At 45.0% G+C, this 25,877-nt stretch overlaps 2 protein-coding genes across 2 annotated transcripts in view; both read left to right on the top strand.

Moving 5' to 3' along the window:
• The first annotated feature begins 633 nt into the window (after window positions 1-633).
• LOC120041324 (transcription factor AP-4-like) lies at window positions 634-16,699 on the top strand. The gene is made up of 7 exons (XM_038986264.1): window positions 634-1,252; window positions 3,320-3,527; window positions 6,561-6,659; window positions 7,014-7,202; window positions 10,656-10,754; window positions 12,444-12,599; window positions 12,894-16,699. The coding sequence occupies exons 1-7, from the start codon at window positions 1,164-1,166 to the stop codon at window positions 13,044-13,046; spliced, it is 993 nt and encodes a 330-aa protein (XP_038842192.1). The 5' UTR covers window positions 634-1,163; the 3' UTR covers window positions 13,047-16,699.
• A 6,672-nt stretch (window positions 16,700-23,371) lies between these two features.
• The window catches only part of LOC120044083 (sarcalumenin-like), a 47,937-nt gene continuing 45,431 nt past the window's right edge, over window positions 23,372-25,877 (top strand). Inside the window, exon 1 of the mRNA XM_038988671.1 lies at window positions 23,372-23,429. Within this exon, the coding sequence (XP_038844599.1) occupies window positions 23,372-23,429 (58 nt within the window). The remainder of the gene's footprint in view (window positions 23,430-25,877) is intronic.

The raw sequence follows: 25,877 nt of genomic DNA on the forward strand, positions 1-25,877 counted from the left end.
CTAATAGCATAGGAAAGGCAATAGCTGGGGCGTGTCAATAAGTAGCTAAATGATCCTGTGCTAAACTTGCGGAGTGCCTGCAGTTTTGGGAGAAAGATGGCGCTATACTATAACGCCGCAATAGCCTGTCATGCAACATTGTACACAGCAACAGCAGCAAGTGTAACAATTGTTGCAGCAGCGAATGATCAGCCGTGAAATTTACCAACATTGTAACATTGCTACACACGTTTATACTACACACATTTCCGCGTGCAAGGGTACTGCTCCCATTTTGTGGCTCGAGTTCTGTTCTGCTCGCACAGCACGCACCAACAAGGCAGGAGTGGCGATTAGGTAACAAGCCTCCTCTCCTACACCCAAAATGGTGAACGCATTCAGCTGTTCAATGTCAGCCTCTTTCTCTCCGCGCTGTTTCCCTTCGCTCCCCCACTCGAGCCCCCCCCCACAGTTTGTTGCTGTTTTTGTGAGCCCTGCCAACTCGTCAGCTGATCCCGCTTGTTCGCTTCATGGTGGGAGGAGACCAGTGCCCCTACAACAGACTGGTTTCCTCTGCTCTATCGTTCACATTTCGAAAAACATCGTAGATTTAAAATAACAAAGTGACGCATGCAAAAAAAATGTTTTTTCCTAATTTACATGGGAAATCCTCATAAAATAGATAATGTCATAATAACTGTAGATTAGGCTACTAGGATTCGAGATATGGCGTCAGTGATCGGTATCACTCAATGGAAACAATTATACATTTGTGGCTATCATTTAATCCACCAGACTCGTGCCTCGCCCCCTCCAGTGTAGATGATTTAAATAATCCTTTGTTTACATGATGCAGTCCCTCTGTCCGCGGAAGGAGGCTTTTGGTAGTGCTGTGTGATTCCTACCAGCTGTTTCCCGCCTTGAAAGACATCCGATCAGCTGCAACTACACACATACACGTACATGCAGAAGGAAAGAGAGAGAGATTGAGAGCGCCACACAACGAGGGAACCCTATCAGCTGGAAGTAGAGTAACGTTACAACTCCGACTGCTCTGCTACCACATAAGGAAATTTCCGAATTATGAAATTATTCTAGATTTATGAGCAAGGGAATTTGCAACTGGAACATATTTTGTGCGTTAATTCATTTGAACCGGGGGACACACAACTGGAGAGGAAAGCATGGAGTATTTCATGGTACCAGCACAGAAGGTGCCCTCCTTGCAACATTTTAGGAAAACGGAGAAGGAAGTGATTGGGGGTCTTTGCAGGTGTGTGTGCACTTTTACTATTTCGCATTATTTTATATGATCATTTGTTTATCTCTGCTTGTGGTGCGCACTTAGAGACTTGTGGCGTGGCAACATGCTTGATTTGATCTGTATGTTATTGTGTACTGTACACGACCCACTGTCAGTGAGCGAGACAATTACCTTTATTGAATATCGATTAAGTACTCATATTATGTAGTAGACGATTCAGTACATTCATATGTAACTTAATTTTACCTTTACTTGAGCGAAATCTAGACATTTAGTAGCTAACAAACATACCCCACGTGGTTACATGCACACCACGCTACTGCTCTTCTGAGAGATCCCTGGCTATTTTGATATTTTCCCAACGGTTACGTTATGTTTTGGATAAGTATACTAATTTACATAGGAGCAAGAGAGGTAGTACATGTATAACAAAGGTGTCGCACCTTTTGTTATGCATGTTTAGCTCACACGTCCTAGAGGGTACTGTTTGTTCAGTTCGTTGGGGAGCGCGCTGAAGTTATTGTGGGCAGTGCGGCCATGCTTGTGCTAAAGTGGTGAGGGATCTGTCGTAGTCTTCCCTCCAGTAACCTCACATTTCCTGATAATTTATGTAAAATTCACGGTGAAAGTTTAAGTAATCGCATTTGTGCAACGAATTCGCAGTTTCGCTGGTATTCCTGGCCACATTTTGGTGCACTCTAGTACCGTATGCACTGCGTCTTTTACCCCGCAGCTCAGCCATGCCGCCGCATGTAAGAGGAAGCAGTCGCATTGTTGTAATGGCGGAGGACTCGACTAGTGTTTTTGAACGCAGTAGTGTGGCGTCGCGATACATTCTAAAACAGATTGGACCGTTTGAAATTGATTGTGTCGCCGCGAGGCATTCCGCAACCGATTGAGAAATTAATAGTGGTCTTTTTAATTAGGGGGTGTGTATAGTGGAAGGCCAGTCGATACATTTGCAACCTTTAGTAGACAGGGAGGCGGAGATGAAGGATAAAGTGTGGTCTGCGCACGTGGTCTGGGACATGTAGTTCTATTTTCGAATTGTGTAAAATTCCAAATGTAGGATTTTGCATAACATTGTCCAAGCAACACTCGATTCTAGTCTTTGAGGTGCACATTTGGTCATAATACATTCTCAAACATGATTTCTCACTTACAAATGTGTATTTATTATGATAATACTTTAATGTTTATTATGTTAATGTTGCTATAATTTGGGGACCCTGTTTAAAGCAACTCATCTAATATACTGTTCCTAGTCTGTCAAGCTATGGTGGTTGTATTTGTGACTGGGCTCGCCATTCGCTACCGCCCAGTCGTGATTTGGCAGAGGCTGTGTTTGCTGGCTGGTTTCTGGGTTGTAAGGAAACAGCAGACACGGTCTCTCCCCATCTGTGTCTGCACAATTGTTCCCTGTGTTTGCTCTGAGGCAGCTGAGTCAGTACTGATAAGAGCCTTGCTACTATAAAGCTTCCCAGTGATACTCCCATTAGATACAGAGGACGTGGAAGTTCAATTAGACATTTCCCATCCCAAATGGAATCTGTGTGGGAGCCAGGCTGAACAAATCAGGATGACAAATGCTTTTATGGTTGGAATTCTCACAGGCTGTGTTCCGTGGGTTCAGCGGTCTGAAACAATGGGGTTTGGCCAGGGGTTCTAGCAGGAAAGTCAGCATTGTGTTGTGCAGTGGGCCTTGTGAAGCGTCTACTAGGGTGTTATAAGAAAACGGCATCAAAGCCTGTTCTGCACTTTCATGCTGTTTTCTCAGGGCACAGTCAGCTTGGTACGTAGGGAGCATGGCACATGACATGGTTGTTACTGTAGTTTTAGCATTGAAATTGACCATCACAATGGTTCTGTTTTAAAAGCTCAACAAAGCTTTGTTTTCTGGCTTGTTTTGATACATGGCTGCGCTGTTGCTCACAGTAGGTTCATTCATGTTTTGAGTTTATACTCCATTCAAAACTGACCAATAGAGGTCAACTTGAAGATCTCGCTTGATATCTACTCTGTGGACCTTTGACCCCTATTGTGTAACCTTACGACCTCTTCTCTTCCTCCCCCCAGCCTGGCGAACATTCCCCTGACCCCCGAGACGGCGCGCGACCAGGAGCGGCGGATCCGCCGGGAGATCGCCAACAGCAACGAGCGGCGGCGCATGCAGAGCATCAACTCCGGCTTCCAATCGCTCAAGACGCTCATCCCCCACAGCGACGGAGAGAAACTCAGCAAGGTGGGTCCGAGGGAGGAAAGGAAGGGAGAGAAACTCAGCAAGGTAGGTCAGACTTTGACTTGTTTATTAGACAATAACAAATTAAAACCGCGTAGCAAACTACAACATACATTAATGAAATTATAAGAGGACACAATAAAGGCAGAAAAGTCCACCACATATTGTGGTCAGCGAGAGAAGGAAATGGAGGGAGAACATTTAGCAAGGTCAGGTGGGAGGGAGTTGGAGAGAGAGATCATACAGACATGGAGATTGGGTTAGTAGGTTAGTCTAGAGAGATCTTACAGACATGGAGATTGGGTTAGTAGGTTAGTCTAGAGAGATCAGACAGGCAGGGAGATTGGGTTAGTAGGTTAGTCTAGAGAGATCAGACAGACATGGAGATTGGGTTAGTAGGTTAGTCTAGAGAGATCAGACAGACATGGAGATTGGGTTAGTAGGTTAGTCTAGAGAGATCAGACAGACATGGAGATTGGGTTAGTAGGTTAGTCTAGAGAGATCAGACAGACAGGGATATTGGGTTAGTAGGTTAGTCTATAGAGATCATACAGACAGGGATATTGGGTTAGTAGGTTAGTCTATAGAGATCATACAGACATGGAGATTGGGTTAGTAGGTTAGTCTAGAGAGATCATACAGACAGGGATAGTGGGACAGTAGGTTAAAGTCTATAGAGATCAGTCAGGCGGACAGGGAGATTGCCATGTCTGTTCAACTCCCAGTACATATGATTCTAGATATGTACAGTGCTGCTTGAAAGAATGTGAACCCTGCAGGGCTTACAAATATTAAAATAAACATATTGTAATGAAACAGCAGGGAGCAGGTCTCGAACCCTCGACCTTCTCGCCCGAGGTCCGGCGCGCTATCAACTGTGCCGCAAAAGCATGCTCGTGCGGCAGAGTCGATTTCCGCGCTTATAAACCCAGGGTCGTTACACTATAAACCCCAATTCGTAATAGACTTTCCAGGTAAATGACAGAAACCAAAAAATATATATTTTCATTGTTTATTTAACAAAAGTGGTTTATTTAACAGAAACTCAGATTTGATGTGTGCTCAAATATATGAGCCCCTTCAGTCAATAGCTTGTGGCACCTCCATTAGCAGCGATAACTTGGAGTAACTGTCTCCTATAGCCAGTGATCAGTCTCTGACGTCTGTTTTGGGGGATTTTTGCCCACTCCTTCTTACAGAACTCAGCCAATTGAGTGAGGTTTGAGGGGTGTCTGGCATGAACTGCCCGCTTCAGGTCCTGCCACAGCATCTCGATTGGATTTAGGTCAGGACTTTGACTTGGCCAATCCAAAACACAAATCTTCTTTCTCCTGAGCTATTATTTGGTAGATTTGCTTTAATGCTTTGGGTCTTTGTCTTGTTGGAAGACCCACTTTCGGCCCAGCTTTAGCTCCTTGACTGATGGCATGATGTTCTGTTCAAGAATATCCTGGTTTACCTCAGAATTCATGGTTCCCTTAATGATGTGGAGTCTTCCCGGTCCAGAGGAGGAAAAGCAGCCCCAGATCTTGACATTCCCATCACCATGCTTGATGTTGGGATAAGGTTATTTTGGTGGTAGACAGTGTTGGGTTTTCGCCAAACATAGCAGTGTTGATTGTGACCAAAAAGGTCAATTTTGGACTCATCGGTCCAGAGAATAGACTTCCAGAAACCTTCAGGTTTGTCCAGGTGGTCTCTGGCAAAGTTAAGACGGGCAGTTTGGTTCTTTTTTGACAGCAGAGGCTTCTTCCTAGCAACCCTCCCATGAATGGCATTTGGATTCAGTGTTCTTCTTATTGTTGAAGCATGCACAGTTACCTGAGATGCAGCAAGGGAGGTCTGCAAATCTCTAGATGTTATATTTGGGCTGGCTTTTACCAGATTTATTATTGTTCTTGTGGCTCTTGGGGATATTTTGGAAGGGCGTCCACTTCAAGGCTGAGTTGCTGTCATGTTAAATGCTCGCCATTTGCCTCACAGTGGACTGATGGAGCTCAACTCTTTTTGAGATGATTTTATAGCCTTCCCCAGACTGATGTGCTCTCAATACCCTCGTCCTGATGTCCTCTGAGATCTCCTATCCTCTCTGCATGGTGTGCTTTGCATTCACCTGGTTGGGTAACACCAAACTGACCAGGTTTCTTATCTCTATTTATCAGAGTCCCGCCCAAACTCTTTCCTAACGATCTCTCCTTTGATTGGTTCATTTGGTACCTAATTATTTTACCCACCTGAATCTACTTACTTACTTGATTTTACCAATGCAACTTGGGGTTCACTTATTTTTGAACTTGCACTAATTCCTTTTTAATGTTGTTTTTCTGCTACACACGTGATTTCCTGTACACCAACATATGGTATCGGTAAATATGAACCTGTTATGTCAGAACAAAAAGACTGGTTCTGATTAAATGAAAATTTCATGGTAAAAACTAAACAAATCTGTAATAGAACAAGGGGTTCACACACTTTCAAGCAGACCTGTAACACGTACTGATAAGTTGCTAGTCAAGTCTTCCCTTTGAAGTTGTACAGGCTCTTGTTGCTGCTACAGCACCAGCCAAGAGGCTCTTGTTGCTGCTACAGCACCAGCCAAGAGGCTCTTGTTGCTGCTACAGCACCAGCCAATAGGCTCTTGTTGCTGCTACAGCACCAGTCAAGAGGCTCTTGTTGCTGCTACAGCACCAGCCAAGAGGGTCTTGTTGCTGCTACAGCACCAGCCAATAGGCTCTTGTTGCTGCTACAGCACCAGCCAAGAGGCTCTTGTTGCTGCTACAGCACCAGCCAATAGGCTCTTGTTGCTGCTACAGCACCAGCCAAGAGGCTCTTGTTGCTGCTACAGCACCAGCCAATAGGCTCTTGTTGCTGCTACAGCACCAGTCAAGAGGCTCTTGTTGCTGCTACAGCACCAGCCAAGAGGCTCTTGTTGCTGCTACAGCACCAGTCAAGAGGCTCTTGTTGCTGCTACAGCACCAGTCAAGAGGCTCTTGTTGCTGCTACAGCACCAGCCAAGAGGCTCTTGTTGCTGCTATGTATAATTTTGTCGTGGTTATAACAGTGTTCACTCCTCTACAGGCAGCCATCTTGCAGCAGACAGCAGAGTACATCTTCGCTCTGGAGCAGGAGAAGACACGGCTACTGCAGCAGAACAGCCAGCTCAAACGTTTCATTCAGGTGAGACACAGTCATCATTTGGTGTCACTAGTGTGCCGCCCCCCCATTTAGTTTGGATAAGCAGTTGTTCCTACCAGCATGTGGCTCTCTAGACACACTACTGTGCTCAGAATCATTACTTAGTTTTTTAACAATAGTAATCTGGCCTCGGTAGATGAGAAATGTTCTACTCTTCTCAGCATTTAAAATTCAGTTTACTTTCCTGTGTCCATTCCTTAGTTCATAGACTGTTCATCAAACACACTGCAATGGAAGGAATCACCCGTCAAAGTTCAAATCAAACCTATCTTAGTCCTCCATGACTTACTCTCTGACTCTCCCTCCCTCCTTTCGCTCCCTCTCTTGCTCCAACAGGAGTTCAGCGGCTCCTCCCCAAAGAGGAGGCGTGGGGCGGAGGAGAAGGATGAAGGGATCGGTTCCCCAGACATTTTGGAGGAGGAGAAGACGGAGGACCTGCGGAGGGAGATGGTGGAGCTGAGACAGCAGCTGGACAAGGAGCGCTCTGTCCGCATGATGCTGGAGGAGCATTTGAGACAGGAGGAGGTAGGAACAGACCCACAACCACAACAAGTAATTGTCAGGAACCACTGTATTCAGGGTTTGCACAGCGTGTTTGAAGTGATTGAAGTACTTGAATTTGGAGCTCAGAAAATCAAGTACTGGAAAACCTTGAGTTGAAAATCAGTCATTTCCTCAATTTGGATGTTAAAAAGTCCCTGAAAATATTGTAGGCTATTTATAAACTCTCCTGCTCCAATATAATTATCCAATGATTTTATTTCTGATCAGTTTTTGTGAGAGTTTCCCACCGTTTCAATTGATGGGTGTTGGGCTAGTTTGTTGTGGTAAAACCATTTCATGAGGTCAACAGAATATTGACTTCAACTTGCCCTTCCATTACAAAGGAAACTGTTTTTGTTGTTGTTGCTTTCTCGTTTGAAAAACATGATCGGTAAATTAGGATTTTTCAACGCCGATACCGATTATTGGAGGACCAAAAAAGGCCAAGCCGATTTGTGTGTGTGTATATATATTTGTAATAATGACAATTACAACAATACTGAATGAACATTTTTATTTTAACTTAATATAATACATCAATAAAATCAATTTAGTCTCAAATAAATAATGACACATGTTCAATTTGGTTTAAATAATGCAAAAACAAAGTGTTGGAGAAGAAAGTAAAAGTGCAATATGTGCCATGTAAGGAAGCTAACGTTTCAGTTCCTTGCTCAGAACATGAGAACATATGAAAGCTGGTGGTTCCTTTTAACATGAATCTTCATTATTCCCAGGTAAGAAGTTTTAGGTTGTAGTTATTATAGGAATAGGACTATTTCTCTCGATACCATTTGTATTTCCTATACCTTTGACTATTGGCTGTTCTTATAGGCACTATAGTATTGCCAGCCTAATCTTGGGAAGTTGATAGGCTTGAAGTCATAAAGAGCGCAATGCTTGAAGTACAGCGAAGAGCTGCTGGCAAATGCAGGAAAGTGCTGTTTGAATGAATGCTTGTGAGCCTGCTGCTGCCTACCACCGCTCAGTCAGTCTGCTCTATCAAATATCAAACCATAGACTTAATTATAATATAATAACACAGAAATACAAGCCGTAGGTCATTAATATGGTCAAATCCGGAAACTATCACTTCGAAAACAAAATGCTTATTCTTTCAGTGAAATACGGAACCGTTCCGTATTTTATGTAACGGGTGGCAACCATAAGTCTAAATATTGCTGTTACGTTGCACAACCTTCAACGTTATGTCATAATTATGTACAATTCTGGCAAATTAATTACGGTCTTTGTTAGGAAGAAATGGTCTCCACACAGTTCGCAACGAGCCAGGCGGCCCAAACTGCTGCATATACCCTGACTCTGCTTGCACAGAACGCAAGAGAAGTGACACAATTTCCCCAGTTAAAAGAAATTCATGTTAGCAGGACAGGCATTGATGTTTATGGTTAGGTACACATTGGTGCAACGACAGTGCTTTTTTCGCGAATGCGCTTGTTAATTCATCACCCGTTTGGCGAAGTAGGCTGTGATTCGATGATAAATTAACAGGCAGCGCATCGATTATATGCAACGCAGGACAAGCTAGATAAACTAGTAATATCATCAACCATGTGTAGTTAACTAGTGATTATGTTAAGATTGATTGTTTTTTATAAGATATGTTTAATGCTAGCTAGCAACTTACCTTGACTCCTTGCTGCACTCACGTAACAGGTGGTCAGCCTGCCACGCAGTGTCCTCGTTGAGTGCAATGTAATCGGCCATAATCGGTGTCCAAAAATGACGATTACCGATTGTTATGAAAACTTGAAATCGGCCCTAATTAATCGGCCATTCCAATTAATCGGTCAACCTCTATACAAAACCGTTATACATCTGAAATGGCGAGGGTGAGATTAATGCTACTGTTAGCCTACATGGACAGGGTAAGATTAATGCTACTGTTAGCCTACATGGACAGGGTAAGATTAATGCTACTGTTCTCCTACATGGAAGGGTGAGATTAATGCTACTGTTAGCCTACATGGACAGGGTGAGATTAATGCTACTGTTAGCCTACATGGACAGGGTGAGATTAATGCTACTGGTAGCCTACATGGACAGGGTGAGGTTAATGCTACTAGTAGCCTACATGGACAGGGTGAGATTAATGCTACTGTTAGCCTACATGGACAGGGTGAGGTTAATGCAACTAGTAGCCTACATGGACAGGGTGAGATTAGTGCTACTGTTAGCCTAAATGGACAGGGGGAGATTAATGCTACTGTTCTCCTACATGGAAGGGTGAGATTAATGCTACTGTTAGCCTACATGGACAGGGTGAGATTAATGCTACTGTTAGCCTACATGGACAGGGTGAGATTAATGCTACTGGTAGCCTACATGGACAGGGTGAGGTTAATGCTACTAGTAGCCTACATGGACAGGGTGAGATTAATGCTACTGTTAGCCTACATGGACAGGGTGAGGTTAATGCAACTGGTAGCCTACATGGACAGGGTGAGATTAGTGCTACTGTTAGCCTAAATGGACAGGGGGAGATTAATGCTACTGTTCTCCTACATGGAAGGGTGAGATTAATGCTACTGTTAGCCTACATGGACAGGGTGAGATTAATGCTACTGGTAGCCTACATGGACAGGGTGAGATTAATGCTACTGGTAGCCTACATGGACAGGGTGAGATTAATGCTACTGTTAGCCTAAATGGACAGGGTGAGATTAATGCTACTGTTAGTCTACATGAACAGGCTTTACCAGTGTGTTTGCATCGCCAACATCTCTACTGGTAGGCTGTAAAATTCAGTCTATTTGAATGCCAATGCATAGTGCCATTGGGAAGGCCTATAAAATGCACCTTGTGTTTTAGCATGATAATACACGGCCTCATGTCGCAAGGATCTGTACACAATTCCTGGAAGCTGAAAATGTGCCAGTTCTTCTATGGCCTGCATACTCACCAGACGTGTCACCCATTGAGCATGTTTGGGATGCTCTGGATGGACGTGTACGACAGCGTGTTCCAATTCCCGCCAATATACAGCAACTTCGCACAGCCATTGAAGAAGAGTGGGGCAACATTCCATAGGCCACAATCAACTGCCTGATCAACTCTATGTGAAGGAGAAGTGTCGCGCTGCATGGCGGTCACACCAGATACTGACTGGTTTTCTGATCCACACCCCTACCTTTTCCCCCCAACAGATTTATATCTGTATTCCCAATCATGTGAAATCCATAAATTAGGGCCTAATTAGTTTCTCAATTGACTGATTTCCTTATACTCAATAAAGTCTTTATAATTGTAGCATGTTGCGTTTATATTTATGTTCAGTATATAAAGACCAATCCAAGGCTTTAATGACCATACTCATTAGCAATGTTGCGCAGAGATAATAGATATGACGGTGCATATTCAGTAATGGCTGTGTTATTGTCTCCAGTCTGAGTCCTACCTCTGTTAACCACTCAGGTCTGCTGTGTTGTGGTTGGTGGTACTCAGCCTGAACATGTGTTAGGAGCTCACTCCGAGCAGCAGGAGAGAGCCAGCACCCCAGCCCACAGCCCACAGGTGAGACTGAGAGACATACAATCACACTTGCATATCAATACACACACATATGTTCAGAGGACGCACACATACACACACTACTGATGTGACATACATTATTGTCTCCAGAGGCACCAGGATGACTCTAAATCGCCACAGTGAAAACGATTCAACACAACACCCATCTGAGAATAACATATAGCTGAGCTCAAGGTTTACCGCGGTCAACAGCTCTGACACATTTACGGTCGACTCACCATTACCGGCACACAGATCACTACGCTTCAGTCACGTCCTTGAGAGCCCGGGAATCATTCTAGTCCCATATTTTTGTTGTTATTGCTTTTTCCTGATTCTGTTTTGCTCTCAAAATAACAAAACATTTGAATAGAAAAACAACACAACTGGATGTTATAAGTCCACAATAATGCTTAGACCACACCAGGAGACGGTGTAGAAAGGTTGATTTTGGGGTGTAGTTACACTTTAATTGAGCTGCACACCAGCCAGAGACTGTTGTTTGGGTAGCATGGTTCTGTAGCGCTCATTTGATGACAGTTTACAAAACAAATGTCCACTCGATTGATGCAAATAATCATGATATCATTCTGCCAGGTAGGCATAGGCCACATTTGTAGTTAACATTTAATTGATAAGGTTTTGGGGAACCTTGTCCATCTACCAGAAGACGGTTGTCATGACATTGGCATCATCACTAGCGGCTACACGAAGTGGTAGACAAGCGTGCGCACACAGACAGGGGCATTCCTGTGCTGTTGCCTCTTCAGAAAGTTGAAGGAAAATACGAATCACTGATGCATTTTGTTCATTTTATATGGCCCTAGAAATCCAGTCTCTGCTGTGACGGTCTCTCCCTCACGGTGGCATCTCAGGTTGAATAGGGAGCAACACGATGTCACTAGGGCTTAGGCTGGAGAATATGTAGTGAGAGGAACATAGTAAGGTCTATGGTAGTTGTATTGTTGTTCACCAGAGGGCAGCAGAAGCTCCTTGGAAAGAGGTGTTGGGAAGATGAGTCTGCTGATGTATTTTCTTGTTATTAAATAATAAAGCTTGGATATAATCTGTTGTTAGTCATCACGTGGCGTTTTAGGATGACTGAACCAAATGGCTTGCTCTTTCTACAAATGCACTTTTCACTGAGTGCGAGTGTCAACCCGTGTGTTTTCGGGGATCGGTTTGGGCAAGGAGAGGTGCAGAATCACTCATCTTGATCCCATGAATACAGTGCATTCAGAAAGTATTCAGACCCCTTGACCTTTTCCACATTTTGTTACGTTACAGCCTTATTCTAAAATTGATCAAATGTATTATTTTACTCATCAATCTACACACAATACCCAATAAGGACATAACGAAACAGGTTTTTAGAAATTTTAGCAAATGTATTGAAAATAAACAACTGAAATATTATATTTACATAAGTATTCAGACCCTATACTCAGTGCTTTGTTGAAGCACCTGTTTTTTCTTTGTCATTATGGGATATTATGTGTAGATTGGTGAGGGGGGCGAACAATTTAATCAATTTTAGAATAAGGCTTTAACGTAACAAAATGTGGGAAAAGGTCAAGGGGTCTGAATACTTTCTGAATGTGGTTTGTGATTCTGTGCAGTCTGACTCTGTTGTCCATCTCTAACATTCACAACGTTTATCTGTGTGACCTCTTCATCCTCCTGTCCCTCCAGGTGCTGGCCCCCAGGTCGCCCCCCGCCCCCACCCACCACCCCACGGTCATCGTCCCAGCCCCGCCTCCCCATCACGTCACCGTGGTAACCATGGGCCCGGCCTCTGTCATCAACACAGCCTCCACGTCTCGCCAGAACCTGGACACCATTGTGCAGGTGAGCCAAAGAAGAACACTAGTGGAGAAATTGTAGTTTTATCAAACGCAGGGAGAAAAAACTGCGCTCTCTGAATTTATGCAATTATTATCTTTGCAATGTTGCAGATAGATTTTTCTTCAGTCAGTTTGTAAAACATTTGGTAGTTCTATGGAAAGTGTCCATAAAAAGTGGCAACTGTCAGTGCATTTCCACATGTGAACACCAGATGGTGGTGAAGTCAGTGTCTGCCACTGCTGTTTGTCACTCACTCTCTGCTTCCCCCCATATCTGTCTTTCTCCCTCCTTCTCCAGGCCATCCAGCACATTGAGAGCATCCAGGAGAGGGTGGGGGAGGAGGAGCAGCGCCGGGCGGTGATCGTCACCCAGGGACGCGCCCTCACAGACACAGCGGGGTCCGACACGGCGTCCGACAGTGAGGGGCCAGAGGACTGCTCACTGCCCTGAGGCCTCCCATCACACACAGGGGCCACGAGAGGGGGCCCCATACAACACCCACAATACTCTGATTATATGGCCATTTATTAGGTTGGATAGACGGATCAGACTCACACACACACACTGAACTAGGATAGTCTACTGTAACCGGATAATTACACATGCACACTTCTTTCTGTCTCTCTTTTCTGCTTTCTTGCTTTTTCTCAAACCGGACAAAAAAAATCAGTAGAAAGGTGATGGGTTGACCTGACAGTTCCACATAGCTCAAGCAGCCAGCAGCCTTCCCAACGGTCACGACGCACCCATCCAACCCACTCCCTCTCTGGGTCTTGCTTCTCCAGAGGGCTGCCAGGATGGAAGTGTCACACCCAGGTCCAGCCCGGTCCCTTGGCTCAGTTGTCCAATGGAGACTCTTTCTCACCTTCTCCAAAACCAACTAAGCAACTTATGCCCAGCGAGCAGGAGAGCGCGCCTGGACAGGACAGGTGTACCCCAACCAGCAGCACAGCCGTCCCAGGCGACCCCCCCATACGAGAGATCATTTCTCCAAGAAGTCTTCTACTTCCTGTATGTCTTCACCATATTTCTGCCCAGTGGGATCTCCCCTGAGCGATGAGACACTGTGAGCATTCAAAGACACATTCTGAATCAGTTCTAACACACCTTTTTGGCTCCTTAGTAAGAGAAAATGTTGTCGTTTTTCTGTTGTACTTTACTAAGAGTTTGTGTTACAGGTTTTCTTTTTGATCTTGTGTTCTGCTCGGGGACTCTGGATGATAAATCACAGGGATTGTACTGAAACGTGACAACACAGAAAATGCCCATATTGACGCAGCTAGAGGTCTGTTCATTTCAGTGGTGCTTACTAAGGAAAGAGGAGGAGTGCACTTACGGTTCCCTCTGTCTCTTTTTGCGCCATCACACTTTTTACTGGGCTGGGTTCCCAGTAGACATTTATGTAGGCGACACTCTCCCCTAATTACAAACACGTATGTTGGTTGCATCAGTAGTACAGATGAAAACCTGTAACACTGATTCACCCTTTTGTCTGTTGCTTCTGACATTTTGGCATCTAGCTTGTTGAATAAGCTAATCGATGGGTACGCCGTGAGTTTTTAAAACCCTTTGTGTGTTTTTGCTGTTGTACACATAGGATAGGCTGGTGTATCCAGCTCCACGCTGTAATTAGGTGGCTTGTGTCCGGGGTTAGGAAAGCCCTGTATTTGGGACAGGCCTCTGTTTGATATTGTAGGAGAACACACACACCCCCCCCTGTGCAATTAATGGTCCCATCATCTGATAAAGCTCCTCCCATCATCTGATAAAGCTCCTCCCATCATCTGATAAAGCTCCTCCCATCATTTGTCCCTGAGTTTTGGAAACGTCTCTGATGTTTGTGAGTTCAGAACCTTAACGGCCAATGATATTGGTTGACTGAGCATTTGACTATGTATTCACTAATAGGAACAAGCGTCCTGGGGGCGGCAGGTGTCTGTGGTATCACCATACTACTCAGCATCGTGATACTTGGCTTGGTATCACGTCATAATGGTGATATTGTGACAACCCCACTCTGAAAATAGGCACCTTTTCTTGTGGTTTCCACAGATTTCTAGAATGTCTCTCTGCAAAAACATGTTTTGGGCCCTCAGCCAGGGATGCTAACTGGTATTGTCTGTTTTTATTATTGTGCTTTTGGGCATTTATCATTCTCTCTGTGAAGTCTGTCTATGATGGTTTTGTTGTGCCCCAGATATGACAGTGGTTTTACAGGGATCACAGACACTTTTTCAAAAGCCTGAGTTTTCCCAGGCTGACCTGACTGAACCTGGCTGTATTGAAGGTTCTCCTGTCCCGTGGAGTGAGGAGGGAATGCAGACAGACATGTACAGTCATGGTGTGTTCGAGAGACCCAGATTCTGTGCAGATTGTCAGATCCTTACAATACTTACAGAAATTGTGCAGAATATGCCCATCTGGATTGCACCCAGGATAACACGCTGCCTGGGGTGTGTGGAGAGAGCGAGGGGGGCAGCGCTTTGCCATAACACAGCTTCTAATGTGCAGGGTAGGCACTGTGAGGCCAGCCTTACTCAACCCTGGAGTCAGAGCGAGAAAGAGGTAGAGGCTGGCTACACCTATAGGGAAAGCATGAACATTGTTCAATAGGAGTGATACTGTAAACCTTTTTGTCGAGAACCTCCCAATATAAATACGCTTATGCTTTGTTTTAGTGTGCTGTGGTTTCCAAGAGGAGATGTGGATGCATTGTTTTTAGACATTCCAGAAGATTCCACCAGTACCTTTAGCATCTTTAACTGGCACTTTTCAAGAGCAAAAAGCAACGGTTTTGTCCGAGGTTATTTTTGGCCACAATACGGCCAAACGCAAAGGAATCGTTTTTTATGTAAAATTATTTGATGGCAAATTGGATTGATTTGTTGATTGTCCCTTATGTCTTCCCATTGAGTGTAGAGGGAGTCCTTTACTGCTGGACAGATGAGATGCATCTCCCTCCTATCCTTCCTTCTTGGTATTTACAGTGGATTCACACTGGCCACGTTCAAGGCCACTTCACTGCAGTCACATGCCAGAACCTCACAATGCCTGGATAGGTGTTTTTGTATCAGCTTACCACAAAATGATACCGCCAACTGATGCCCGACTGGAAAGTCAGTGAGGTGGCACGCAACCGCAGGTTGCTGCGTGCAGTGCGACTGCAATGTAGTCAGCCTGGAACGCGACCACTGTGTTCACCCAGGAAGAAAACCGACTTAGCCATGTTGAGTTCCATTATTTGGAAATGGTCAGTGATTCTTGAGGTGTGCCCTCTTATAAACCTTATAATCTGGATCGGAGGGGGCAGTCCTCCGAGACAGTCCTATTGATTGCTGAACAAAATGTTATTTTTTTTGTTTGGTTACGCTTTACGCTATGTCCGTAGAAACCTTTTCGTACCCCTTTTCAGTACCTGTCTTCAAACATTTCCTCTGCTGATGCCAAGCACTGTCCCATAGATTTTTGTGTGTATCTTCTATACGATATCTCTGTTAGATACATAACAGATTGCCTGTGAGGTGGTCAGGGAGGGGGTCAGTGAATGGGGGGGGGGTTACGATTCTAAAGCACTTACTGTACTATATATGGGAGAGGGTTCCTCTTATTTTTCTAAAAGGGAGCCTCACCTCGGCTGAAGCTCTTGATATGTTGTGAGACTAAAAGCACACAGCTGTGTATTTCCCCCTTTCCCTGTGTCTGACCCGGTCATATACCCTGGGTGTATTCATTAGGCACCAAACGGAAGAAAATGGACTGAAACAGGGAGATACTACCTGACCTTGCTCAATAAGAAACAGTTGTTTTCCTTTTCCATTGCTACGGTGTGCCCTAGTGAATACAACCCCTGTCCCATGTCTGTCTGTCCCTCATCTCTTTGTCTGTCTGTGGTCAACACAAGACTCTCATCCTGTCTTCTCTCTCCGTCACTCACGCTCTCCGTCACTCACGCCCTCCTCTCCTCCCCAGCTCCTCTTTATCTGTTGTCTTATGTTTTGTTGGACAGTCAGTCCACACGGTCGTTGAGAAGCTATTATATGTAGAGTTTTTTTTAAGAAGAAACTTGTGGGTGGATAAAGAAGAGGCTTGTGCCTTTTGTAAAGACAGAATAATAAAGTTTGTACTTCGTTTTTTACAAGTTGGTCTCGTTTCTGTTTGTTATCACTTTGTGTAGCTAGCACGTTAGCATTTAAGAGCAGTTTAACTGTCAGATATCTGTTTTTAAACGTATTACATTTTTACGGCAGTGCAATTTCTATGACACCGGTGATGTTATAGCAAAGAGTTAAAAAAGGGTTGTGTTCTGTAGTCTTGAAACGGGTTTTATTGAACGTGGCCCGGGTTCTCGCTCTCCTTACTTCCCCCCTGTTGGTTCACTCTCCAGCTCTCTGGTTTATGTATATGTGTCCCTTTGTGATTGGTTGTCGTGCCAGAAGCCCCTGGGCCAACCCACAGTCAGGCGCTAAATAAAGATGACCCACTGTCACCATCGGCGTCTGTGACAGTTTGCAGCACTATTGACTTCAGTAGGTGGCATGTCACTGTCCTCTAGTACTTCAGTGTCTATGCAGTGTTCATTTTCAGTCTCTCTCATTCCCTCACTCGTTCTTTCTCGGCCTGTCTAGCTCACAGGTTCACACTGGATATGTGATCGCCATTCAAAAACGTCCCATTGGAATTCTGGAATGGTAAGTGTTCTGGTGCCCAGACCCGCTCTGAATCATGCCCCCATGATGGTACTGCAGGGATAGTGACACTCGCCTTGTTATGACAGGCACTATCTATGTTGTCTGGGTGGAAATTAGCAGCTGTCAAATGGCAGATTTGATTGTCAAAAGAAAGGATTTCCAATGACTCCATTGTTTGCTCAAGCTATAATTGAAGCTCTAGAAGTTTCTGAATCTAGATGTTTCTGAAACTACACGTTCTCAAACCACGGGACACCTTTTGACTTCAGTGCTCTACAGGATTGGAGTCTATTCCATTTCAATTCAAGAAGTACACTGAAATTCCTATTCTCAATGCTTTTCAATTAGGAAAATGTGGAATTGGAATTTAGTTTACCTCCTGAATTTACTGGAATTGAAAGGGAATTGGTCACAATCCTGGTGCTCTGTTATTCAGAGATATTCTAGGTAGGGCCAGGAGTTTTTCTTATCACTTGACCTGATTGGACATCAACACGTACCTGGTCTGACTGGACCTCAACATGTACCTGGTCTGACTGGACCTCAACATGTACCTGGTCTGACTGGACCGCAACATGTACCTGGTCTGACTGGGCCTCAACATGTACCTGGTCTGACTGGGCCTCAACATGTACCTGGTCTGACTGGACCTCAACATGTACCTGGTCTGACTGGGCCTCAACATGTACCTGGTCTGACTGGGCCTCAACATGTACCTGGTCTGACTGGGCCCCAACATGTACCTGGTCTGACTGGACCCCAACATGTACCTGGTCTGACTGGACCTCAACATGTACCTGGTCTGACTGGGCCTCAACATGTACCTGGTCTGACTGGGCCTCAACATGTACCTGGTCTGACTGGGCCTCAACATGTACCTGGTCTGACTGGGCCTCAACATGTACCTGGTCTGACTGGGCCCCAACATGTACCTGGTCTGACTGGACCTCAACATGTACCTGGTCTGACTGGACCTCAACATGTACCTGGTCTGACTGGACCTTCAACATGTACCTGGTCTGACTGGGCTTCAACATGTACCTGGTCTGACTGGACCTCAACATGTACCTGGTCTGACTGGGCCTCAACATGTACGTGGTCTGACTGGACCCCAACATGTACCTGGTCTGACTGGTCACATGGTCAGGGAAACTCCTGGTCACTAGAGCATCTGAATACACACAAAACAATCAGCACATTCTAGACTGTTGTAGAATGTTGGGCATCTTCAATCAAAATGGTATCCACTGAAATGGGGGGTGGGGGGGGGGGGCAGTGATTTGACAGTAGTGTCAAGTCAACACAGCAGGAGGTGGAGAATGTTCACAATGGCTAAGGTTGTGTTTCTCTGCTCAGACGTTGCTGGAGCATGCCAGAACTTACAATGCCTGGGTAGGTATTTTACGTATCAGCTAACCACATACGGTATGTTCTAGCAATCTGGTGCGAGACGGCACAGTCTGACGTGGCACACAACCATTGGTTGATGCATGCAACGTCTGAGCAGGGGAACACGACATAAATAAACATGATAGTACCAGACTGTGAAGTTGGAGCTAGTCTCTTGTGACAGACTTGACTTCAACTGTTTTATTCCATGGTGAGCATAGGTCATCCATGGATGATCTCCACCATTTTTTTTGCTTCTTCCCATGAATACTTCTGTTCTTCCATCTAGGTGTTCCTTGGTCTTCCACTGTTTATTTTGTCCAGTGGTTTCCTTGTCAGGGACCAGGGTCTGGTGAAGATGGATGTTCCTAGTGGTCCATCCAGCCCCGTTATCTGCATTTTATTTGGATGTCTATTTTGTCAATAACAAAAAAAAAAGTTTATATTTGGCCAATGTATCCCCAGAATGATCCATGGACATGTTTGGTCTTGAAACAAACAAATAACATGAATTGATTGGGTTACGAGATGATGTTGCGGAGCACATGCACATGGTCGTGGAGGCACAGAATGTACAGACCATGTGTAAACGAGACGGATCTAAGTCTGGAGAACATGAACATCACACACACCAAGAGGTGAGAACAAAAGTCACCCATAAGAAGGACAGTATCCTGGAATAGAGATGGCCTGAGTCAAGATATACAATGTCAAAAGCGAAAGGGACATGGGGGGGAAATTGCGAGTTTGTTGAGGTAGTTTAAGTAGCTAGGTTCAGTCAAGATTAACCATGCTTAGCTCCTCTCCAGTCCCGGCCATCCATGCAACCAGAGCCAGTCTTCTCTTTGGGGTCGGAGGTCATCCTCTCTGGATACTATATTTATGGAGGAACCCGAGTGTGCATCTTAGAACAACCGCCACTATAGTGCACTGCAGGGACAGGACAGGAAGGTATCCTGCCTATATGAATGGCTAGACCCCTGTCTCTTCCCAACTCTACCCCCAGCCACAGACTCACAATCATGTTCACCTGCTGCAGCTCCACACCAGTGAAGTAAGTAACTAACCACCTTACAGAGATCCACTTTACACCACACATGGTACGTTCCTTCTGATGGGTTCTGTCTGTCTTATGGTGGCATTATCTTTGTTTTAGGGGGAGAAACAACCTCTTCACTGTTGTGTAAATTATGGCATTAATCTAGTGTGGGATAGCCGGGGACTTTACATTTCTATCAGCATGTTAAACGTGCAACCAGAGGGGGAAAAAACTCTGGACCACCTTTACTCCACACGCAGAGACGCATACAAAGCTCTCTCGCCCCCCATTTGGCAAATCTGACATTAATTCTATCCTCCTGATTCCTGCTTACAAGCAAAAATTAAAGCAGGAAACACCAGTGACTAGATCAATAAAAAAGTGGTCAGATGTAGCAGATGCTAAGCTACAGGACTGTTTTGCTAGCACAGACTGGAATATGTTCCGGGATTCCTCCGATGGCATTGAGGAGTACACCATGTCAATCATTGGCTTCATCAATAAGTGCATCAATGACGTCGTCCGCACAGTGACCGTACGTACATACCCCAACCAGAAGCCATGGATTACACGCAACATCCGCACTGAGCTAAAGTGTAGAGCTGCCGCTTTCAAGGAGCGGGACTCTAACCCGGAAGCTTATAAGAAATCCCACTTTGCCCTCCGATGAACCATCAAACAGGCAAAGCATCAATACAGGACTAAGATCGAATTGTACTACACAGGCTCTAACGCTCGTCGGATGTGGCAGGGCTTGCAAACCATTACAGACTACAAAGGGAAGCACAGCCGAGAGCTGCCCAGTGACATGAGCCTACCAGATGAGCTAAACTACTTCTATGTTCGCTTCGAGGCAAATGACACTGAAACATGCATGAGAGCACCAGCTGTTCCGGAAGACTGTGTGATCATGCTCTCCACAGCCGATGTGAGTAAGACCTTTAAACAGGTTAACATTCACAAGGCCGCAGGCGGATTACCAGGACGTGTACTGCGAGCATGCGCTGACCAACTGGCAAGTGTCTTCACTAACATTTTCAAACTCTCCCTGACATTTTCAAACTCTCCCTGGATCCTGGACTTCCTGACAGGTTCCCCCAGGTGGTAAGGGTAGGAAACAACACATCCGCCATGCTGATCCTCAACACAGGGGCCCCTCAGGGGTGCGTGCTCAATCCCCTCCTGTACTCCCTGTTCACTCATGACTGCACTTGCCAGGCACGACTCCAACACCATCATTAAATTTGCAGATTACACAACAGTGGTAGGCCTGACAACAACGAGACAGCCTATAGGGAGCAGGTCAGAGACCTTGCCGTTTGGTGCCAGAACAACAACCTCTCCCTCAACGTGATCAAGACAAAGGAGATGATTGTGGACTACAGCAAAAAGAGGACCGAGCACGCCCCCATTCTCATCGACGAAGCTGCAGTGGAGCAGGTAGAGAGCTTCAAGTTCCTTGGCGTCCACATCACCAACAAACTAACATGGCCCAAGCACACCAAGACAGTTGTGAAGAGGGTACGACAAAACCTATTCCCCCTCAGGAGACTGAAAAGATTTGGCATGGGTCCTCAGATCCTCAAAAGGTTCTACAGCTGCACCATCGAGAGTATCCTGACTGGTTGCATCAATGCCTGGTATGGAAACTGCTCGGCCTTCGACCGCAAGGCACTACAGAGGGTAGTGTGAACGGCCCAGTACATCACTGGGGACAAGCTGCCTGCCATCCAGGACCTCTACACCAGGCGGTGTTAGAGGAAAGCGCTAAAGGTTGTCAAAGACTCCAGCCACCCTAGTCATAGACTGTTCTCTCTGCTACCGCACGGCAAGCGGTACCGGAGCGCCAAGTCTAGGTCCAAGACAGCTTGTCTGTCGAAACGTTGGACATTAATACTTTTGCATCTGAGCTCCTAGAGTGTGCGGCTCTCCTTTATTTTCCAAGAGGCTTCCCTCAAGCCATAAGACTCCTGAATACCTAATCAAATGGCTACCCAGACTATTTGCATTGCCCCCCCACCCCTTACACCGCTGCTACTCTCTGTTATCTATGTATAGTCACTTTAATAACTCTACCTACATGTACATATTACCTCAACTAACCGAACTAACTGGTGCCCCCGCACATTGACTCTGTACCGGTACCCCCCTGTATATAGTCTCGATATTGTTATTTTACTGCTGCTCTTTAATTACTTGTTACTTTTATTTCTTATTCTTATCTGTATTTTTTTAAGCTGGATTGTTGGTTAGGGGCTTGTAAGTAAGCATTTCACTGTAAGGTCTACACCTGTTGTATTTGGCGCATGTGACAAATAACATTTGATTTGATATGTTAGTTGTCTACTACCTCTGCCCAATGCCTGGTGGTGTTCAGAGTAGAGCCCTCACCCTGTAAATCTGCACTCTATTTAACAGGGAGGGGGAATGTGTACCCTAAGTCCTCAAGAAAGAGATGTTCCTGTGTAAGACACGTTCATGCATTTCCTCCTGTGATACAACAATTCCATTTAACCAGCACCAAACTGCCATGGTGTAACTAAATCCCACCATCTTCTCCAGTTTCAGAAGGCACTGTACTGTACAGTACAGAGCAAAAATAAAATTGGTCATGAACCACTCTTTGGCTTTAATACATTTTGAAGTAACATTTTTAACCTGCATATTTGAGGATTCATTTACGGTTAGACATTAATTGTTGTTGTGAGATTATTTTCACCACAGTGTCTGGTTCACTGTGATAAAGTACTAAGCCCCCATCACGCTGTTTTGGAGAGCCAGGGTGACTGTGGTCTTGCTGTGCCAGCCAACACACACACACACACACACACACACACACAGACATAAACAAAGACCCATACACACACACACAGTCAAGCTCTGTCACATTTATGATTGATAACCCCCAGACATGGCATCCAAATGGACATCATTCTTTATTTTTAACAGGCCTAGAGTGAGTTCGACAGCTCATTTCAACGCCAGAATCAACCTCGTTAAAGGAAAATTATTTATTGTGAATTGTTTGTGTAGTAAAAGTGATACAACTGTCACAGCTACAGTACTTGCTAATTGCATTCTGTTGTTGACAAGGCGTTGCTGCTTGTTCCATTTTCATCTTGATCAGATAATGGGTGTAATTTGTGAATATGGTTTATCGTAATTATTATTTTAATTATCCCTAAATCCTAAAAGATCATAATTTGCTCAGTGGGTGTAGAATGTAAATGAGTTGATTTTACCACTCATTCAACCATATGAATGTATCAGCAGTCCCAGTTTGTACAGCATCTAATATTACATGCTATTTTAATCCATATACCATTGTATAATATAATTGAGGAATGATTTGACAAGGAAATGCTAAACCTCTGTCCCTATGTGTTGACCTCAGTGCCCAAACTGCCTGTCTATCTAAACAAGAGACAGTCAGCTGCCGCTACGCGCAAGGCCCCGTGTGGCAGCTCTGACGCCCGTGATGCCTGCCACACACACACACACACACACACACATTGATGCCTGCCACACACACACCCTCCACCCAACGGCCCTCTCTCTTTCTCGCTCTGTCCCGCCCCCTGTTCTACCTCATACCCTTTGACTTTCTTACCTTGGTATATATAGTCAGTGAGGCTATCAGAGTTCTCCTGGCAGCCATCATGAAGGGTATAGTCTCAATCTGCTGCTTCTTCAGCCTGCTGGTCCTGGCCTTAGCAGGTAAGGGGCCTCATACCTTATCTACCGTTTTATGTTTATGTGGATGTCGATATAAATAGATTTTGTATGGGTGTGTGTTTATAGGCTTAGTGCTTTTGGTCGTTGGAAGACTACAGTACTGGACTGTACATGTCCTGGGGTACAGCTCATGTATCAAATGTATGAGATGTGGCATGGTTGGGTTGGATGTCTTGGCTGTCTGCATGCTTTCATTGTCCAGTCAGTTTGCTGGCTTACTTTAAAAAAAGTCTGAGATCTCTCTGCCAGTACTTCCAGACATTCTTTTCCGTGGACTAAACTGTCTTACTCTTCGGGCTTTTAGCAGATGGATTATTCTGTCAGTCAGTTGTGTGGGTTTATAGGGACAGAGAAGGTACTGTAGAAATTTAGTTTTTGTATATTTTTTTAGTGTTGTAGTTTAAGCCAGGACTCGCAGGGGTCCTTCAAACAGTGGCGGTCACGATTGTCTATGCATGAGCATAGACAACCGTGTCCCTCTCTCTCTGCTACCCTGCAGCCCTATTTAAAAGGGTTTAAATGTGGTAGAACACTGGGTTCAATCAGGACAGAATATTTTAAGGGCTCCGTCCTCATCTCATCTTTTTAGAGAAACACATTTTAAAATGGTGCCAACTTGGCACATCTTGTAGTCTCTCGTTATTTTTACTGTGTGTGCGCAAATATTTCTTTATTAAGCCTCATCGAGATCTTTATTGGTCACACACACACACACACACACACACACACACACACACACACAGTGGGTGTGACTTTAATAAACGAGAAGCTTTTGGCGTGGTGACGGTGTGTCAGCTGTCCTAAAGCATGACACCAGCTGATGGAACGTCTCAGACTGTACTAGAGAGAAGAGCTTGCCTTCCCTCACTGTATCACTCTCTCTCCCTCTCTCGCTTTCTTTGATTCTTTTCTCTCTCTCTCTCTTTGTCTCCCTTTCTTAAATGTCTCTCCCCCTCTCTCTGTCCTTTTCTTAGAATGTCTCTCCCTCCCCTCTCTCTGTCCTTGCTGATAGTAGATGTCATAGGGACATGTTTGATACTTGTATCTATTGACTGATTAGCTTTTACATTTTACTGGATTGATTAATATATATTACATACTTGTATTTTCAAGTGATTACATGTATTGTCTATAGCTTTATCTGCCTTTGTGTTGAAATAAAATGCCCAGATGACATCCAGATCAGCCTCTCTCCAGAAATGTGGTGGAGGGATCTCTCGAAAGTAAAACAGTTTCTTCCTGTTACCCTTGTCCGTCCTTGGGCACCGCTCAGCACCAGGGCAACATGCTTTCCTATCCCAATCCCAGCCTGCTGTCAGATGTCTAGGATTGGAAGGCAGGCGTCCCGTAACCGGACACCGTCCACTATAGGTCCCCCATCCCTCTTCCCCTCCCCTCCCCGCGGCCTCCTTCCACCCCTCCCCAGACCCAGCTCTACCCTTTAGCCACATTGCCTTCACAGCTGCTGTCACTCTGCACTGTCACAATGACAATTTATTCCCAGCAGCTGGCCTTATAGGGACATGCATTATCGAGTCAGGCGGGGCCGGAGGAGGGAGGAGGCCGGAGCAGGAGCACACAGACCCTGCTAGCGGTTCTGACTAGAGGGACTACAGCTACGGTTGAAAGTTACTTTTTCGTAACATGTTAGGATAATCTATACAGCAGGCTAGGATAATTAACGTGGCAGGTTAGGAGACTTAGGTTAATGTTAGGAAAAGGGGTTAGGGTTAGTTAAAATGGTCTCCTAACCTGCTACCGAAAGTAACTTCTGGTTGTAGTTGTACTCCCTCTAGTCACAAACCCTGCTAGCTCAGCTTGGGCCTAGTCTGGTCCAGCAGCGTGGGTGGCTAACTATGTAGCGTTGAATAGCAAAGCAAGGTGGCTAATGCTAGCAGATGAGGCTGGTGGGAAGAGCTATAGGAGGGGTTCATTGTAATGGCTGGAAAGGAAATGTCTGTGTTTGATACCGTTCCATGTATCCCATTCCAGCTATTACAATGAGCCCGTCCTCCTATAGCTAGGTTTGTTAGTGTGTAACACTGATTCCATGGAGCGCTACTGTAGGGTGTTGTTGTTCCTGTGGATGGTTTGTTGATATGAGTGGAGAAGGACTGGCAGGAAGTTCCCCTGGGCTAACGAGGTTAGCATTAGCCTACTTTAGGCTTATTTTAGCATCGCCTAGATTACACTGTAAAACTGAACTGTGGGGATGTTGTCTGTATTTAACAAAATGGTTGCCAGTAAATGTTGTTTCCTTGGTATGCATGAGGTCCTTCAAAGCCCATGGAAACAGTAGTGGTAACGACTAAGAGTATTGCACTGTAGCTGAAGTGTTGGAGTGATACACTGGTTAAGAGATTGGAGCTTCCAGATGGAAATTCCATACTGTCATGTTCAGTTAGGCTATTGTATGTCATCAGCAAATTA

The sequence above is a fragment of the Salvelinus namaycush genome, chromosome 3 (assembly GCF_016432855.1).
Source record: "Salvelinus namaycush isolate Seneca chromosome 3, SaNama_1.0, whole genome shotgun sequence".
In the NCBI taxonomy this organism is placed as follows: Eukaryota; Metazoa; Chordata; class Actinopteri; order Salmoniformes; family Salmonidae; genus Salvelinus; species Salvelinus namaycush.